Source organism: Vulpes vulpes, chromosome 3, assembly GCF_048418805.1.
Source record: "Vulpes vulpes isolate BD-2025 chromosome 3, VulVul3, whole genome shotgun sequence".
In the NCBI taxonomy this organism is placed as follows: Eukaryota; Metazoa; Chordata; class Mammalia; order Carnivora; family Canidae; genus Vulpes; species Vulpes vulpes.
The window spans coordinates 111,833,950-111,853,007 of NC_132782.1; the positions used below are offsets into that span (position 1 = coordinate 111,833,950).

The 19,058-nt window shown below is 44.4% G+C and overlaps 1 protein-coding gene and 1 pseudogene across 3 annotated transcripts in view; one reads left to right on the forward strand and one right to left on the reverse strand.

The window, feature by feature from the left end:
- The window catches only part of DNAJA3 (DnaJ heat shock protein family (Hsp40) member A3), a 44,787-nt gene that overhangs the window by 21,145 nt on the left and 4,584 nt on the right, over positions 1-19,058 (reverse strand). For all 3 annotated transcript variants that reach the window (XM_072751408.1, XM_026003020.2, XM_026003021.2), the window contains exons 2-7: positions 17,022-17,155; positions 11,756-11,839; positions 10,855-11,055; positions 9,662-9,814; positions 2,118-2,265; positions 990-1,054 (exon numbers count right to left, since the gene is read on the reverse strand). In XM_072751408.1, the coding sequence (XP_072607509.1) occupies positions 990-1,054; positions 2,118-2,265; positions 9,662-9,814; positions 10,855-11,055; positions 11,756-11,839; positions 17,022-17,155 (785 nt within the window). The remainder of the gene's footprint in view (positions 1-989; positions 1,055-2,117; positions 2,266-9,661; positions 9,815-10,854; positions 11,056-11,755; positions 11,840-17,021; positions 17,156-19,058) is intronic.
- On the forward strand, positions 8,809-8,909 carry LOC112923402 (U6 spliceosomal RNA; annotated as a pseudogene).

Consider the following 19,058-nt stretch of genomic DNA (forward strand, 5'->3'; position numbering starts at 1 on the left):
GGGGGTGGGGTCTGGAGCCCCTACTGAGCCCATCATAAAGCCTGGCTTCTAGCAGGCTGCCTTTGTTTTGATCCCCTGGTCTAGCAATTCACACTTTACAGTATTTTTATCTTTGTTTACATTATGTGATATTTCACATACACGTAACCAGGCAAATAACATCACACACACACACACAGTGCCCACAACCCAGCTGAGGTAACAAGACATCAGGACATGGTGAAGGGTCCCGGCTCCTCCAGTGACTGCCATGCTGGATGCAGTAGTTACCATTCCCACGTATACACACGTGTCCTCAAATAACACGTAACACCATCTCATATGTAGGCTGTGTACAGACAGGCTTCCTCCCTGCATCTGCTTGCAATCTGCTTTCTTTCCCTCACTGACAACTGAGGAGTCTCGAAATGTGTCATGCTGACACATGTGGCTCTGGTTTCTTCCTCTGACTGCTCTGAGGCACTCTGGCCATCATGTGGTTCACTCAGCTATGCTCTTCTCCCAGGGCAGCAGGCTTCTGTCAGAGTCTTGCTATTATGAGTGAAGGTATCTTGCTTGCAGCCTGTGATTTCCGCTTGCTGCGCCTGTGTGGCTTTCTCCTTAGGGAATGTACCTGGAGGGGCTGCAGGCAAAGGGCACTCCCTCCCTCACAATCCCCCCATATCAGTAAACTAGTCTGTCCCTGCACACAGTATATAAAACTGTACCTCTGGCACTTGCTATCCCCACAAACAATTCAATATATAAATTAAAAACACGAGGAGAGGTGTTCTATATTTTCGTGGGAACTTTGTTCTGTCCAAACCCAGCACAAAGGTTTAACGTGACAGGTGTTTAACAACCCTACAGAGTTGGCCACTGTTGCCCTTAGAAACAGATGGCCAGACAGGCTCCCATGAAGTGCCAACTTCTGTCCAACGAGAAGACTGAGCCATATCACCTCCCGGAAGGCAAGGGCCGCAGAGAGGCTGTACAAGCACAGCACCTACCCTGAATGTGATGAAAATTTCCCTTTTTCCTACAGGCATCCGTACAGTCTGCCCATCCTCGACTCCTAGAAGGAAGAACAAAAGTTCAAAAGGGGAGAATTATTTCGGGACCTCCCAAAGAATTTTCTGCTCTAGATCCATATACAAACCACTGACTTCCTTACTCATGCCTGTTTTATTTTTTTTTGTTTTTGTTTTTGTTTTTTTACTCATGCCTGTTAATGAGCTACACAATTATCCACAGCACATCCAATAAGTATAACCCTTCCAAGGTGCAAATACAGTAACTGATAACCAAACAAAAGCACGTTCTATTCATTTACCCAAATTTCCTGGACCCCTGCTCCTACCAGTCCTTGTAGTCTCTTGGGGAGTTCAGAGTCTGGTAGAGGAGACAGTTATTGACCAAATAATTACACTAACAAACACATCATTGCGAAGAGGGACACATTCTCAGAAGGAAAGGACACAGATGTTCTACGGCTGCCCTGTGACACTCGAGCTGGGAGCTCTGAGAGGTCAGCCTCTGAAAAGAAGGTGGAAAGCGAGCTTCAGACACGGAGTGGCATATGCCGAGGCTCTGTCCTGGAAGGCATTACAGCCTGTTCAAGGAGCCACATCAAAGTCAGGAAGGCAACCAGGGGAGACTAACAAGAAGGGAAGCTGAAGACGCCAGCTGGGGCTGAGACTGGAGGCATTTCTTTGCGCCAGGAGTCACCACATGACGTTCAGGGTGAGTGACGTGATTACCTCTGCCCACAGGCAGAGGAAGAAGCAGGCTCCATCCATGGAGAAAGCCAGCTGGGGAGAGCAGTCACAGGCTGCCGTCGGGGCCAGGAGGAGGAGTGGGGTGCAGACTGGGCTGGCAACGGGGAACGATGCTGGCCTCGTCCATTGAAGGTGGAGGAGCACCACAAAGAAGCAGGGGAGGCATGCCAGGTCATTTCTGCCCAATGTGGCATGCAAGGGTAGACTGTAAGGAAAACTAGTGCAAAGAGGAAAATCCAAGGAGATCCTAGCACCCCCTCCAGTTGGGGGCTGAGGCCCTTAACCACAAGAGCCCAATGATAAGGAAACCAGGGCCTCAGCTCTCCCAGCCCCTGGTTTGTGGAAGAGCCCAGGACCAACCGGCAGGTACGGGTATCATCACTTTCTTCTTCTGCTTGGCTTGTCCTGCTCCTCTGCACACCACGCAGGGGGACGTGATGATGGAGCCTCGACCCCCACATCTCCGACATGTGGAGCGCATCACAAAAGGGCCTGTATTTATGGTTTCCTGATAAAGAGAAGAAAAATGAAACCCTTAAGCATACAGGTAAACTAATGGCCAAGCCTCTGGTGGCACAACGTACAGCAGGGAAACAGCTCATCAGACTCATGTTGTGTGTGAACAGGCACAAAACACGCCACCTGAGAGTACAGGGGCGGGGGCTCACACTGTCAATCTGCTCTTCTGGAGCACACTGACTTCTGAACTCCAAATCACCAAGCTGACTGTATATGCCTGGAAAATGACATAGTGCCTCTCTGCAGAGGTTCCTGAAACCCCCGGGAGCTGAGCAAATACATCTTAACAAGAGTACTGCCCCTCTTTATTGTGATAGTGACAGCTGAGAAAACAGAGAGGAGAGTGACAACTGGGTGTAATCCCCGAACCCAGAGCAGCCCATCTGGTCTCCGAGGTCACTACTGCCCTGTCCAAGGGGGGAGCTGCACGGACCTCACTGTACCCTCATGGCCAAATGGGAAGAGCCAGGCTGGGCTAACCAATGACCTGGCCAGGGTCCTCCCCACTGCCCCCGGCCCCCAGCACTGGTGCCCCGGGAGCAAGGAGGCACACAGCCCCCTTTGCTGGCACTGGTGCTGCTCATGCTGCTCCTCCCTTTCCCTGTGCACCCCCATCCTTCAGGAGCCTCCCAGCCCCCAGCCCCTCCCACAGCAGGTGGTTAGGGGTTGTGGCCTCTCTCACCAGCTCCTCACACGGCACTATGAATGAAAAATTGGTTACTTTTTTGTTTAACCTAATGTCTTTCCACTGTTTTTTTTTTTTTTTTAATTATCAAATACATGCTTGTTGTGGCAAATCAAAAGACAGAAATACATAAGGAATATGTCATTAATCTCTCCCTGCCTGGACTCCCAAGTTCAGTTTGAGAGATACTTTCTACAACTCGATCTGTCTCCACAAAAAAAGGTTTCTTTCAAGGTAGAAATTTCATTATGAGACTATATTATACATTGTGTTCTGCAACTTTTCATCTTATTTTTTTTTTTAAGATTTTATTTATTTATTCGTGGAGACACACACACAGAGAGAGAGAGAGAGGCAGAGGCACAGGTAGAGGAAGAAGCAGGCTCCACGCAGGGAGCCTGATATGGGACTCGATCCAGGTCTCCAGGATCACACCCTGGGCTGAAGGTCGTGCTAAACCACTAAGCCACCAGGGCTGCCCCAACTTTTCATTTTAATGATACATCATGACCATTCCTTCAGGCAGATATATATATATATAGATTTCTTTTTCCATCTCAATACTTATGTTTCAGGGGGCACTTGGGTGGCTCAGTTGGTGAAGCATCTGCCCTTGGCTCAGGTCATAATCCCTGGGTTCTGGGTTTGAGCCCTGCATGGGGCTCCTTTTTATTTTTATTTTTTATTTTTCCTTTATTTTTTAAAGATTTATTTATTTATGATAGAGAGAGAGAGAGAAAGAGAGAGAGAGAGAAGCAGACACACAGGAAGAGGGAGAAGCAGGCTCCATGCCGGGAGCCTGACATGGGACTCGATCCGGGGACTCCAGGATCACGCCCTGGGCTGAAGGTGGTGCTAAACCGCTGAGCCACCCGGGCTGCCCCCTGCGTGGGGCTCCTTGATCAGCAGGGAATCTACTTCTCCCCCTCCCTGCTCTGGTGCTGTTGTGCATATGCACTCTCCCCTCCCCCCCTCAAAAAATAAAAATCTTTAAAAACAATACTTATATTTCAATGCTACAGAAAAAAACCTCTACACATACACCCACTAGGTCTGATGCCTCTACTTTAAGACAGATCCCAAAAGGTAGAATTTCTGGGACAAATAGTTATTATACTTAAAATTTTTTAATTTAAATTGCATCATATTTAAGAACTTATGTGTTGTATTTACTTGCACATGGTACAAAATTCTAAAGTAAAAAAAGGAGGTACAGTGAAAAGTTAAGTGTCTTCCCCCAACTCCTGACCCCTAGTTGCTCCAAGTGCCCACCTTAGAGGCATGGCTATGGTGATATCCTTGTGTATCCCACTTTATCTGGACACACATTGTAAGCCATCTATTTATGCATTACGAGTTTTCAGTCACCCAAGGCAGCACTACACACATGGTGCTAAAGCGTTTGTTTTGATTTTTATAATTAAATGATCTCAGAAAGCATTTCTCACCAGTGTATGGCATCCCGTTACCTGGATGCACCACAATTTTTTCAGACAACTCACTCCTGGTGGTCACTGACGCTTCACTATTATAGACGAGACTGCAAGGGACACCCTGTACACATGCTATGTCATGAATGTGATCTATAGGGTAGCTCCCCACAGAAATGCACACATGAGGTCCTAACAGCTCTTCCAACTGCCACTCCCAAAAGCAAGAGTGCTTTCCACTTCCACTGTCAGGGTGTGTACACGCTCATGTCCCACAGGTTCGCTGGCACGGACTGTGCCCATCTTTGAAATGCCTGTCACTCTGGAGGGCAAGCCAAAGGCATATTCTTATTTCCACTTGCAGTTCTCTGACTGCTGGTGAGAGATGTTCACCAAACAGTTTTCCTGAAGAGCTGCTGGTCTTTCCCCCATTACTCTAAATGAGCTCTTTACATATTAGGAATACTAATCCTTTAACAAACGTGTTGCAAATATTTTTTCCTAGTCTTAAACATCACGTTTTGAAGAAATACACTTTTCTACCTTATCTCAATCTCTTCAGAAGAAAGTTTCTTATTTTTTTTTAAACCTATCTGGAATTTTTTTTTTAATTTTATTTATTTATTTATTTATGATAGTCACAGAGAGAGAGAGAGAGAGGCAGAGACACAGGCAGAGGGAGAAGCAGGCTCCATGCACTGGGAGCCCGACGTGGGATTCGATCCCGGGTCTCCAGGATCGCGCCCTGGGCCAAAGGCAGGCGCTAAACCGCTGCGCCACCCAGGGATCCCCCAGAAGAAAGTTTTTTAAAAGAAGTTACAGCAATTCAGGGCACTGGAGAAAGGACCTTAGAAGTGGGAGAGAAACAAACCAGTGGCAGGAACTCAGTTCCCAACGCTGTAGCCACGGGAATGCACGCATTCCAAGAGCGCCCTCTGGAGGACTGTCTGTTCAACTGCACACTGAGCTATAAGCTGGTCCTTCTCTCTCTCTCTCTCTCTCTCTTTTTTTTTATGATAGTCACACACACACACAGAGAGAGAGAGAGAGAGAGGCAGAGACACAGGCAGAGGGAGAAGCAGGCTCCATGCACCGGGAGCCCGACGTGGGATTCGATCCCGGGTCTCCAGGATCATGCCCTGGGCCAAAGGCAGGCACTAAACCGCTGCGCCACCCAGGGTTCCCTGGTCCTTTTCTCAACAGGAGTATTTGCAGGTAAAACTTTGGATACACTCATCAGTGGACTCTTAACTGGCCATCAAAAATAATGTTTAGAAATATTCAAAATCATGGAAAAATACAATACATGAAAAGTGAGGAAAAACTGCATGTATGATCCTCAACTGTTGAAAATTACACACATACCAGTAAAATCATTAAAAGATCATGACAAGGGACGCCTGGGTGGCTGAGTAGTTCAGTGTCTGCCTTTGGCTCAGGATGTGATCCCAGAGTTCCGGGATCAAGTCCCACATCCAGCTCCTGCATGGAGACTGCTTCTCCTCCCTCTGCCTATGTCTCTGCCTCCCATGAATAAATAAAATCTTTAAAAAAAAAAAACATATGACACTTTTTCGCAACAGGTTTGCCGCCAGAACACAGGTGTCGTGAAAACCACCGCTAAACCTAAACCAAAATGGGAAAGGAGAAGACTCACATCAACATCGTCGTCATTGGACACGTAGATTCGGGCAAGTCTACCACTACTGGCCATCTGATCTACAAATGTGGTGGGATCGACAAAAGAACTATCGAGAAATTTGAGAAGGAGGCTGCTGAGATGGGAAAAGGCTCCTTCAAGTATGCCTGGGTACTGGATAAACTGAAAGCTGAACGTGAACGTGGTATCACCATTGATATCTCCCTGTGGAAATTCGAGACCAGCAAGTATTATGTGACCACCACTGATGCCCCAGGACACAGAGACTTTATCAAAAACATGATTACAGGCACATCTCAGGCTGACTGTGCTGTCCTGATTGTTGCTGCTGGTGTTGGTGAATTTGAAGCAGGTATCTCCAAGAATGGGCAGACCCGTGAGCATGCCCTTCTGGCTTACACACTGGGTGTAAAACAACTAATTGTTGGTGTTAACAAAATGGATTCCACTGAACCACCCTACAGCCAGAAGAGATACGAGGAAATCGTTAAGGAAGTCAGCACCTACATTAAGAAAATTGGCTACAACCCCGACACAGTAGCATTTGTGCCAATTTCTGGTTGGAATGGTGACAACATGCTGGAGCCAAGTGCTAACATGCCTTGGTTCAAGGGATGGAAAGTCACCCGTAAAGATGGGAATGCCAGCGGAACCACACTGCTTGAAGCCCTGGATTGCATTCTGCCACCAACTCGTCCAACTGATAAGCCCCTGCGTCTGCCTCTCCAAGACGTCTACAAAATTGGTGGTATTGGTACTGTCCCAGTGGGTCGAGTGGAGACTGGTGTTCTTAAGCCTGGTATGGTGGTCACCTTTGCTCCAGTCAATGTTACAACTGAAGTAAAGTCTGTTGAAATGCACCATGAAGCTTTGAGTGAGGCTCTTCCTGGGGACAATGTGGGCTTCAATGTCAAGAACGTATCTGTCAAAGATGTTCGTCGTGGCAACGTGGCTGGTGACAGCAAAAATGACCCACCAATGGAAGCAGCTGGCTTCACAGCTCAGGTGATTATTCTGAACCATCCAGGCCAAATCAGTGCTGGATATGCACCTGTGCTGGATTGTCACACAGCTCACATTGCTTGCAAGTTTGCTGAGCTGAAGGAAAAGATAGATCGTCGTTCTGGAAAGAAGCTGGAAGATGGTCCCAAGTTCTTGAAATCTGGGGATGCTGCCATTGTTGATATGGTTCCTGGCAAACCTATGTGTGTTGAGAGCTTCTCTGACTATCCTCCTCTGGGTCGTTTTGCTGTTCGTGACATGAGACAGACGGTTGCTGTGGGTGTCATCAAAGCAGTGGACAAGAAGGCAGCTGGAGCTGGCAAAGTCACCAAGTCTGCCCAGAAAGCTCAGAAGGCTAAATGAATATTATCCCCAATACCTGCCACCCCAGTCTTAATCAGTGGTGGAAGAACGGTCTCAGAACTGTTTGTGTCAATTGGCCATTTAAGTTTAATAGTAAAAGACTGGTTAATGATAACAATGCATCGTAAAACCTTCAGAAGGAAAGGAGAATGTTTTGTGGACCATTTGTTTTTTTTTTTTTTTTGTGCGTGTGTGGCAGTTTTAAGTTATTAGTTTTTAAAATCAGTACTTTTTAATGGAAACAACTTGACCAAAAATCTGTCACAGAATTTTGAGACCCATTAAAACAAAAGTTTAATGAGAAACCTGTGTCTTGTTTTGGTCAACACTGTAGCCTTGTTACAGTATTCAGGTAAAAGACTGGAGTTGCACAGAACCTTATTTCTAGTGTTTAAACTGAAATTTGGGTTGACTTTTCTTGGATAGGAATTTAGAAGTTTATTTTGTTTAAGGGCAAGGAAGTTAAAATACATAGTAAAAACAGTAAAAACAATGCTATAGGAAAAAAGGGTCTGTTGGTGCAACACACTTTCTCTTAGATAAGCAGAGTAACACCTATATGATAGTTTATAGAAACAGGTTAAATTCTGTAATACCAAAGTCCATGTGTTGCATATAAAATTTGTATTCTATCAAAAAAAAAAATCATATGACAAATTAGAAAACACAATTCAAATCACTGATGAAGGACTAACTTACTCAATTCATAAAGAGCTTCCACAAATGCCTCAGAATAAGATAAATTAGCCAGTGAAAAGGAAAAGACTGAACAGACATAAAGGAAAACTGGCCCTCAAATCTTCAAGATGTTTACCCTCACATTTGACAAATGCAAAATAAACATGAGAAATCAAGCCATGCAGAGGTACTCAGCGTCTATACCAGCACAAGATGAGGGCACTCTGAGTGCACGTCAATGGGGGCCTGGCTAGGTAAATGACAGCACATCTTTGAAGGAGTGCTGTAGCCATGCAGACCAGGGCAGCTGTGTATACACAGTGTTTGCCAAATATACTGGGAAGGAGAAACAAAATACTAAAGTACAAACAGAGCTAACTGTATTCTACTTTCCGTATTCTATTAAAAAAAAAAAAAAAAGCACACCCCACCCCCACCCCCAGCCACTTAGGTATCCCTAAAATCTTAAGGAAAAAACATGTAATCTGAATCTTATCATGAGAAAATATCAGATGAACCCCAAATAAGGGGCATTCTCCAAAATAGCTAACCTATAGTCTAAAACTGTCAAAGTCACAAAGAAAAAGAAAAGCTGAGAAACTATTTGAGATTAAAGGAGATACAAGATATGACAACCAAATATGATGCAAGATCCCAGTTGGATCCTGGACCAGGAAAAAAAGGACACTATAAGGACAACTGAAAAAAATTTGAGTGCTTGCCTTGGCAGTACATATACTAAAATTGGAACAATATAGTTAGCATGGCCCCTACACAAGGATAACATGCAAATTCGTGAAGCATTCCATATTTTTAAAAAAAAGGAAGAAGAAAAAATGTGATAATGGTATTATATCAACATTATGTTATATCAACATTAAATCTCATTTTTTTAAATATTTTTTTAAATTTTATTTATTTACTCATGAGAGACACACAGAGAGAGAGAGAGGCAGAGGGAGAAGCAGGCTACATGCAGGGAGCCCAACGTGGGACTCGATCCTGGGTCTCCAGGATCACACCCTGGGCTGAAGGCGGCGCTAAACCACTGAGCCACCCAGACTGCCCAAATCTCCTCATTTGACAACTGTACTGGAGTTAAATAAGAGAACATTCCTGTTCTTTGAAAATACACAACACAGATGACAAAGCAAATGGGACACAATATTAACAATTGGTGATCTGGGTAAGAAGTAAGGGAGTGACTCTTTACACTGTTCTGTAAGTCTGTAATATATAAAAAAATTTACCAAAACATAAGAGAAAAAATGATTATACGGCAAGCAAAATTTTAGCCTCTCTCCCCCCATTATGATTCCAAATTACCAAAATATCCCAAAGCGTATTTCAGAGAAGATAGCACAGGATCGCTGGCCAAGACAGGGCACTCATGGAAAAAGAAGGATATAAATAAAACAGTCCCACTAGTAACGGACTCTCAGAGCACTAAGTACTGCCGGGTAACTATCCATGGAAGCAGAGAAAAAAGGATGGCGAGGGGGTGTGGGCGGGCCAGAGGTGGGAGACCCCAGGAGAGGGGTGGGGTGGGACTCTGACTTGCTCTTACCATGCCGGAGCCACCACAGTAGTGGCAATTCTGCATCTTGGTGCCAGGCTCATTCCCTTTGCCGTCACAGCGCTCACAGGTGTCAGTGATATTCACAGTGAACTCCTTGTTGACCCCCTTGGCAGCTTGATTAAATGTCAACTCCATGATGTACTAAAGAAATCAGAGGACAGCCTGACATCTTTCTTTTGATAATTACCAAAGTGATCCTTACTTTAAAAGTAAAGGAAGGCAATGGTCAGTAGTTTCCAATTATTCTAATATTTCTTTTAAGGCAGACTTTATTTTTTAAGGCAGTTTTATCTTTACAAAATTGAGAAGGAGGCACAGAGGTCATCCACACACCCCCTACCCTGTCCCACACATGCACAGCCTCTTCCATTATCAGCATCACTCACTGGAATGTACATTTTTTTAAATCAAGGGTGAACCTATATGGACACATCATAATCATCCAAAGCCCATAGATTACATTAAGGTCCACCCTTGGTGGTATATATCCTAGGAGTCCGAACAAATATCCATGGTTATAAAATCAGAGTACTTTCACTATGAAATTTCACTAAAAATCCTCTGCATTCCACCTATTCATCCCTTCACTCAGTTACTTTACTTTTGAACTATTTTACTTACCCATACTCTGCCTAGTAAAAGTGGGTGGGACTCCACTGATTCTGCCCCCTACTCCTCAGGATTTTTAAGAAAGAATGTTTAAGTGAAAATATGCCTTTCAACAAACATATTTGGACAGTCCTTAAAGACAGCTGAAAACATCCACAATTGTAACTTAAATCATACAATATCTCCCAAATCGTCTTCAACTCTAATCATCTTATTAGGAAATAAATATGTGGCATGTCTCCCTACTGGATTGAGCTCTCCTAGAATAATGAAGCAGGCTCAAGGTAAAATACTTATGCCTTATTCATGGACTCTGAGAGCCTTAGCCTTAGGCTAATTAAGCAACTATAAAAATATAGTTAAAATAGATCTATACATATTACCTACATGGTTTTTCTTAAAATAATTTAAAAAATAATAATAATAGAATTATTTCCTACCGAAATGGCAGCCTCCAGATCATTCCACTGAAGCTGCTATACCTTTTTTTTGAGAAAAAGAAACTGCTAAAATCTGTTTGCCTCATGCTGAGCAGCTAAAATGTGAATGATTCTTCAAAACAAGGAACTTACCTCCTGAGGTTGATTGAATACACTCTGGAAATCTCCAAAAGAAGATGATGAGAACTCCCCAAAGATCTTCCTGAAGAGCTCCTCTGGGTCGACAGTGGGGCCTCCCTTCCAGTAGCTCTGTCCGGAGCTGCCGGCCCCAGGATCAAAGCCAGCAGAGCCGTATGCATCATACTGCTTCCTCTTCACTTCATCACTCAGCACCTACCGGAAAGGCCCAGGAGTCAAGCACTCCCGAATCTCCCAAAGCCCAGAACACAGACACAGGTGCACACCAGGTAGAGATAAGGGTATTGTATCAACATTAGATTTCCTGGTTTTGACAAATGCACTGTGGTTATGCAAAAGAAAGTTCTTGTTCTTAGAAAATACACACTGGAGGACTGAAGACTAAAGAGATAGGTCAGTGACTTATTCCCAAACGGCTCAGGGGATGAGCGCACACACACAAAGGACAGGTACACAATACGTATCCTGAACCCCTCAGATGCTTGAAGTCTGGGAAGAAGGGCACTCTGGAATGGCTTAGCAGTCATCCAGAAGTGTGTGCTTCATCCCTCTGATTACATTTCAAATTCCTCAAAGGCAGCCTTCTAATTTTACAACACCCACCAGCCCCAAGAGACAGTGATGCCCTAGGTCAGAGGGTCATCAAATAAGGGTAGGATTAATTAATCCAACTGGGAGCTCCCAGACCCAGCTATAAATTAAAATGACCTGGGAGCTCTGTTAACTGCAGATTATTAGATCCTGTTTTCTACTGAGATGCCAATGAGATCTAGTGGGAGACTGGGAATCTTTTCTTCACTGAGGTTATCTGGTGTTGAGCCACCCTGTGCCACACACTCTGATGCACACAAGTGGCTGAATGATGGCAGCTGTACACACAGGTAGGTCAAATTACCTCGTAGGCTTCTGCCAGCTGGGAGAACTTCTCCTTGGCTTTGGGATCGTCCTTATTTGTGTCCGGGTGGTATTTCTTGGCCAGCTAAAGGAGAAAATGGTAAATTATTATGGACACACAATGATTACTAACACCGGACCCCAAACAATAGTCACAATCTCACCTCTTTTATAGCAGTTAAGATTTTGCGACCAACGATTCTTTTTTTTAAGATTTTATTTATTTATTCATGAGAGAGATAGAGAGAGGCAGAGACACAGGCAGAGGGAGAAGCAGGCTCCATGCAGGGAGCCCGACGTGGGACTCGATCCCAGGTCTCTAGGATCACACCCTGGGCTGAAGGTGGCACTAAACCGCTGAGCCACCCAGGCTGCCTGCGACCAACAATTCTTAAAACAAGGTTTAAGACTTCAATATAACTGTCTCTTCAAATCTGAGATATATACACATTTTTCAACCACAACAGTCTAACAAAAAAAAAAAAATGATTCTTTAGAGCTTGGGAACCTTTATGAAAACAGTGTAAAACTGTATCTGATGCACTACCATCTATGTAAAAAGAAAAGAAACTAACTAAAAGAATAGATGTACCTGCTGTATAAACTAGTCTGGAAGAACACACAATAAACAGGTAACACTAATTGCAATAGGAGGGATATAAATAAAAGGAAAGCAGAGAGACTTTCCACTGAATACTCCTTCGTACTTTTCAAAATCTGAACAAAGGAAATATACTGCCTGTTCAAAACACAGGTTTAAATATTAAAAAACTCGCCTGGCTGTCCAGAGCATACAGGTGTGCTGAGCCGCTGTAAAACTAAGGTGACCTTCGGCTGCTCTGAGCAGTGCTGTGCACATTGTAGGCAGTTCACTGTGTTTGCTGAGGCTACTGACGCCTTCTAAGTCTGGCTTCCTGCAGGCCCCTCACGTGAGGAAAGGAGGCACCCAGAATTCTAAAGCTGAGTGGAGAAGCCATGTGGCTCTAACACTGCCAGCAGCCAGCTGTAGTCAGGGTGCGGGAAGTTAAGCGCAGGGCCTTAGGGTCTGAGAGCCGAGATCCACTGTCCGCCAGCCCTGGGGCCTTTGGCAGAATGTCACTAAGTACAACTTCCTCATCTGTAAAATGACAATAGTGGTACCTACTTCATAGGGTACTGGCGGGGATAAAATGAGATTAACGCATATTCTAAAATGAGCACAAGTTGTGGCACATGGTAACATTCAACATCAGCTATTATCAGAACACAGAAGGGAGCAGAGGACATATTTAGGAGGTGGGAGCATCTAAGAAGTTCTGACAGGAGGTTTAAAGTTTCAATGAAGAGCCAAAACCAAAATTATCGGGCAGCCCTGGTGGCGCAGCGGTTTGGCGCTGCCTGCAGCCTTGGGTGTGATCCTGGAGACTCAGGATCAAGTCCCACATCAGGCTCCCTGCATGGAGCCTGCTTCCCCCTCTCCCTGTGTCTCTGCCTCTCTCTCTCTCTGTGTCTATGAATAAATAAATAAAATCTTAAAAAAAAAATTATCAGAACGATGACTGTGAAACAGAGCATCGAAGCATTAAAGCTCAGAGCCCACAAGTACTGTGTCCACGGATTTGGTGAAAGGAACGAGGGGAGGTATCATGTGTAAACAGCACATTTGTGCCAAGTGAAGACACAATGGATTCATGGCTCCAAGTGCCAAATGAGGACCCAAAAGAGTTCAAATTCAAGAAAGTACTAGGAGACATCACAGGGCCATGCTGGAAACACAAGTACAACAACCACAACACACAACAGTCTCATTTTACACAAACATGATCATGTGAGATTCATATGCTTTCAAAGGGGCTTGGGTATATTTTAATTATTTTTTAAACAGGGGATCCCTGCTGGGTGGCTCAGAGGTTTAGCGCCTGCCTTTGGCCCAGGGCACAATCCTGGAGTCCCCCGATCGAGTTCCACGTCAGGCTCCCGGCATGGAGCCTGCTTCTCCCTCCTCCTGTGTCTCTGCCTCTCTCTCTCTCTCTCTCTCTCTCTCTCTCTCTCTCTCTCTCTCCATGTCTATCATTCATCTCTCTCCATGTCTATCATTCATAAATAAATAAATAAATAAATAAATAAATAAATCTTAAAAAAAATTTTTTTTAAACAGCCACAATTAAAAAAAAAAAAAAGGATGTCAGGACATTATCCAAGTCTGAGAAACATAACAGGATTATTTTCTGTGATGGGTGACTCACTTCCACCCAAGGTGGAGTGGCCCATGGCTAACAGCCTTCATCAATTAAAAAAAATTACTTCATTAGGGACGCCTGGGTGGTTCAGTGATTGAGCATCTGCCTTTGGCTCAGGTTGTGATCCTGGGATCAAGTCCCACCATCATGTGTAGGTCTCTGCCTTTCTCTCTGTGTCTCTCTCATGAATAAATAAAATCTTTAAAAAATAATAATAAAAAATAGGGATGCCTGGGTGGCTCAGCAGTTGAACGTCTTGCCTTTGGTTCAGGGCCTGATCCCAGATTCCCCAGATCAAGTCCTGCATCGGGCTCCTTGCATGGAGCCTGCTTCTCCTCCCTCTGTCTGTGTCTCTCATGAATAAACAAATAAAACCTTTAACATTAATTAATTTAAAAAAATAAAAATAAATAAAAAAGTACTTCATTAGAGTAAGCCTAACTCTCTGCTTTTGCTTCTACAAAGCAGCCTTCAAATAATTGAGGCTGGATATCATGACCCCATAGAGTCCTTTCTCTGCAAGAAGAGTCCAAAGAGCTCTCAATCTTCCACAGTAGAAAAAGAAAGCAATAGAAGTCACTAGCTGACAGAGAAAAAACTGTTCATGTGCTACCCAACTTTGGTTTCCAGGGGGACGGAGGGTGCTGGAAGATTGCCAGAAACATCCACCCACTCCCCAAAATCAGGAAGACAGAACAAAGGCAGCACCAGGAGAAGCTCCACCATTGCAGAGTACAGCTCCACTGAAGCCTCAGAACTCAATCTGCTTCTGGAGATGTTGGTCCTCACACCGGCTTGTAGAGGTGTGCCAGAAGCTGTGTGTTAACCCCAAAGCAGGGTCTCCAGGGACAGCCAGTATGTGGACCACGAAGCTGGTCCCCAAAGCCAAGGGAGAAATAACAGTACACTGATGAGATTAGCTTAAGGAAAAGAGAGATCTTTTATAGCATTTTAGTCTCCTGTATGACACATATTGACTGACGGGGCCTTAGTTGTATGTCATAACCTTTCCAAGCCCATCAGGAGAATGATGCAATACACACAAAGCTTTCATCAAGGTCTGACCCCAAGAATTTCTCTATAAAGGCTACTTTAAAAATGTCCACTTTTAAATTGCACAGCTTTACCTGATCTTTTTATTTCCACACCTAAAAACCTGAGTGGTTCCCTACTCTCTTTTTATTCAATATTAAAGATTTTATTATTTTTAAATAATTGCTACACCCAACATGGGGCTCGAACTCACACTCACTAGGGTGGCTGTAATTAAAAGGACAGACAATAACAAGTGTTGATGGGGATGTGGAGAAGCGGGAACCCCCTGATAGTGGGAATGTAAAATGGTATGGTCGTTTTGCAATAGTCTGGTAGTCCCTCAAGGGGTTAACATGGGGTTATCATGTGACCCACTCCTAAGTATATGAACATTCCCATGAGAAATGAAAACATAGGTCTACATAAAACCTGTATGTGGATGTTCCCAGCAGCACTATTCATAATAGCAAAAAAGTGGAAATAAACAGGGTGCCCAGGAGGCTCGGTTGAGCCTCCAACTCTTGGTTTTGGCTCAGGTCATGATCTCAGGATCATGAGATTGAGCCCCATGTTGAACTCCATGCTCAGGGAGGAATCTTTTTTTTCCCCACCAGGGAGGAATCTGCTTGAGATTCTCTCTCTCTGCCCCTCTTAGATGCATGCACTCATGCACTTTCTCTCTCTCTCTCTCTAAAATAAATAAATCTTAAGAAAAAAAGGGAAACGGGATCCCTGGGTAGCGCAGCGGTTTGGCGCCTGCCTTTGGCCCAGGGCACGATCCTGGAGACCCGGGATCGAATCCCACATCAGGCTCCCGGTGCATGGAGCCTGCTTCTCCCTCCGCCTGTGTCTCTGCCTCTCTCTCTCTCTCTGCGACTATCATAAATAAATTAAAAAAAAAATTAAAAAAAAAAAAATTAAAAAAAAAAAAAAAAAAAAGGGAAACAATCCAAATCCCATCAATTGATCTACGGGTAAATAAAATGTTGTATATCCACGCAATGGAAGTATTATTACAAGACCATTCATTAAAAGAATGAAGAACTGATACATGGTATAGCATGGAAAAAGCTTAAAAACAGTATTCAAGGAACGCCTGGGTAGTTCAGTGGTTGAGTGCCTGCCTTCGGCCCAGGGTATGATCCTGGAGTCCCAGGATCAAGACCCACATTGCGCTCCCTGCATAGAGCCTGTTTCTCTCTCTGCCTATGTCTCTCCCTCTCTCTGTGTCTCTCATGAATAAATAAATACAATTTTTTAAAAAATTATTCAAAAATGAAAGAAGCTGGTCACAAAGGCCACACAGTGTATGATTTCATTTCTATGAAATGTCCAGAACAGGCAAATCCATAGAAACAGGAAGGAGGTTAGCAACTGCAAGGGCAGAGGAGAGAAGAAAATGGGGAGTAAGTACTAATGGTATGTTTTTTTTTTTTTTTAAAGGAGATGAAAATGTATTAATTGTGGTGATGGTTGTAAAACCTCTATGAATACAGTAAAAAGCAGTGAAGTGTACCCTTTAAAGAAAGTAAGAGGAGGGATTAGCTATCCAAGCCATAGCTGTCAGATCTGGTCTTGATTAGTACCTGTTCACAAATATTAGGCTTAGACAAGTTTTTGTGCGTGTGCTTGCTCTCTCTCTCTCTCTCTCTCTCTCTCTCACACACACACACACAGACACACCCAAAAGACCAAAAAAAAAAAAAAATCAAGAGTCTTCTAGTGAATTTTTCATAAAAGTATTAAGAGGCAGAATAATTTTAAACACTAATACAATTTTGGAAAAGGCTCCTAAAAATCTTTGGCTCTGCCTCTTTTTTCTGAAGCATTAAGCAGCAGGGCACTATGCGCTTGAGGAACAGCAGTCCAGCAGCACCCACTGTTCTCATCTCATTCTACACTGTCAGCTGCAAGGGAACCATACGTATGGGCAGATATGCCTCATTGGTGAGCACACTATACCACAGCATCCCTTCTACAGTCTTATCCCTAAAATCTGGCTTCCATACAGACCTGGTAATAGGCTTTCTTGATCTCCTTCTGGCTGGCATTTCGGGGCACTCCTAGTATCTGGTAATAATCCTCTTTGGCCAAAGGGGAGCTCGTGTGGAAGGAGGCAGTACAAACAAAAGGGTAACTTTTTACTCCTAAAAAAGAAAAAAAGTAAAGAAAATCACTCTAAGAATGTGCTCAACAAAAGGAAATTTTGAGTAAAGAACCAGCCACGTTATACCCATAAAGTAATGGAGATCACAGCTTTAGGGTCAGCTTTTCTCTCTCTGGAGACCAAACTCACTGCATTTCAAAAATGGCCAAGACCACAGTATACAATGAATATAAAACAAACAGCACTGGGCAGAGCTGATTCTGCTGGATCACAATACAATGAGGTTGTACCCTCATTACACCACCGAAGGAACAGCACCCCAGATGAAGGCTGTAGCTGGGGGATGATTAAAAAGGAACCTAGTCCCACTGTTACATTACACAAGCACCTGCCATGTGCCAGCTGTCTTCATATTCTTTGTCTCTCTTAATGCAATTCCCTAGGTTCTTGCCCTCCACCATGCAAAGTTGGGGATTTGCTTCTGGGGTGGTTCTCAGAGTGGACCAGCAGCACCATCAGCTTGTTGGAAATGTCCACCTTCAGGCCCCACCCCAGACCTGCATCAGAAACTCCAGTGGGGGGATCCCTGGGTGGTGCAGCGGTTTGGCGCCTGCCTTTGGCCCAGGGCACAATCCTGGAGACCCAGGATCGAGTCCCACGTCGGGCTCCCGGCATGGAGCCTGCTTCTCCCTCTGCCTGTGTCTCTGCCTCTCTCTCTCTGTGACTATCATAAATAAATAAAAAAATAAATAAAATAAAAAAAGAAAAAAGAAACTCCAGTGGGCTATGTTTAATAAGCCCTCCAGGTGATGATTCTGCTCATCACATGCTCAATTTGAGAACCACTGTACTAAAGAAATTCTTTTTAGCATTTAAAGTCACAGATCTAAGGGAATCTGATAAAAGTGCTGCTCCTCTCCTTAAAACAATACACCTAAACAGACACAAGGGGTTAAAAGGCCCTATACCTGAACCTGTTTACCCCAGAACAGCTAACAGGTCAAAGCCCAAGGCAGGCAACCACATGCCCTTTCATGATGCTGGTATCAGCACCAGGAGGAACCGCCACCAGAACACTCTGTCCCACTCAACAGCCCACTGTGCATGTGGTAGAGAATCAACTTGGACTGGTCTGTCACCAAGTGAAGCAGAGGGAGCCACCCCACATCTTGAGCCCTGTCTAACCCCCAACCCATCCTGTGACAAGTGAAGACAGGGAAGGCAGGGCTGGGGGAGGGGAAGGGAGCCAAGTTAAGGCAGAGTCATGGCAGCTCCCGGTTTCTTTTCTTTTCTCTTTTTTTAAGATTTTATTTATTTATTCATGAGAGACACACAGAGAGAGGCAGAGATGCAGACAGAGGGAGCAGCAGGCTCCATGCAGGGAACCCAATGTGGGACTTGATCCCAGAACCCCCAGATCACGCCCCGAGCCAAAGGCAGACGCTCAACTGCTGAGCCACCCAGGCGTCCCCAGCTCCCAATTACTAAGTCAAACTTCTGCCTACAGAGAAGCAGCTTATGGATTCACCATTCATTCATTCAGCAATTACTCACTGAGCATCTACTACTTGCCAGACACTGGGTTCTGGGCTGGGAATAGGCAGCAGACCATTCAAAGGCACTGCCCTCCTGGAGCTTACATATATTCAAGATCTTAACATTGTAATAGGCACTGAAGATACAAGATGAAGAAAAAAAGCCAAAGCCAGCACTCTCAAGGAGTTTACAGTCCTGCAGGGGCGTGTCGGAGGCAGTGTGCAAAGAGATATTAGTACACAAGGACATGCAGAGTCACATACACAGAATCACCTAATCAGGGTTTCTTAAACCCAAATTGTTGACAGTGGGATTCCTCCCAGTGGAGGGGCTTTTCTACTGTTATAAGCTAATTGTGTCCTCTTCATATGTTGTGTCCCCATTCATATGTTGAAGCCCTAATCCCC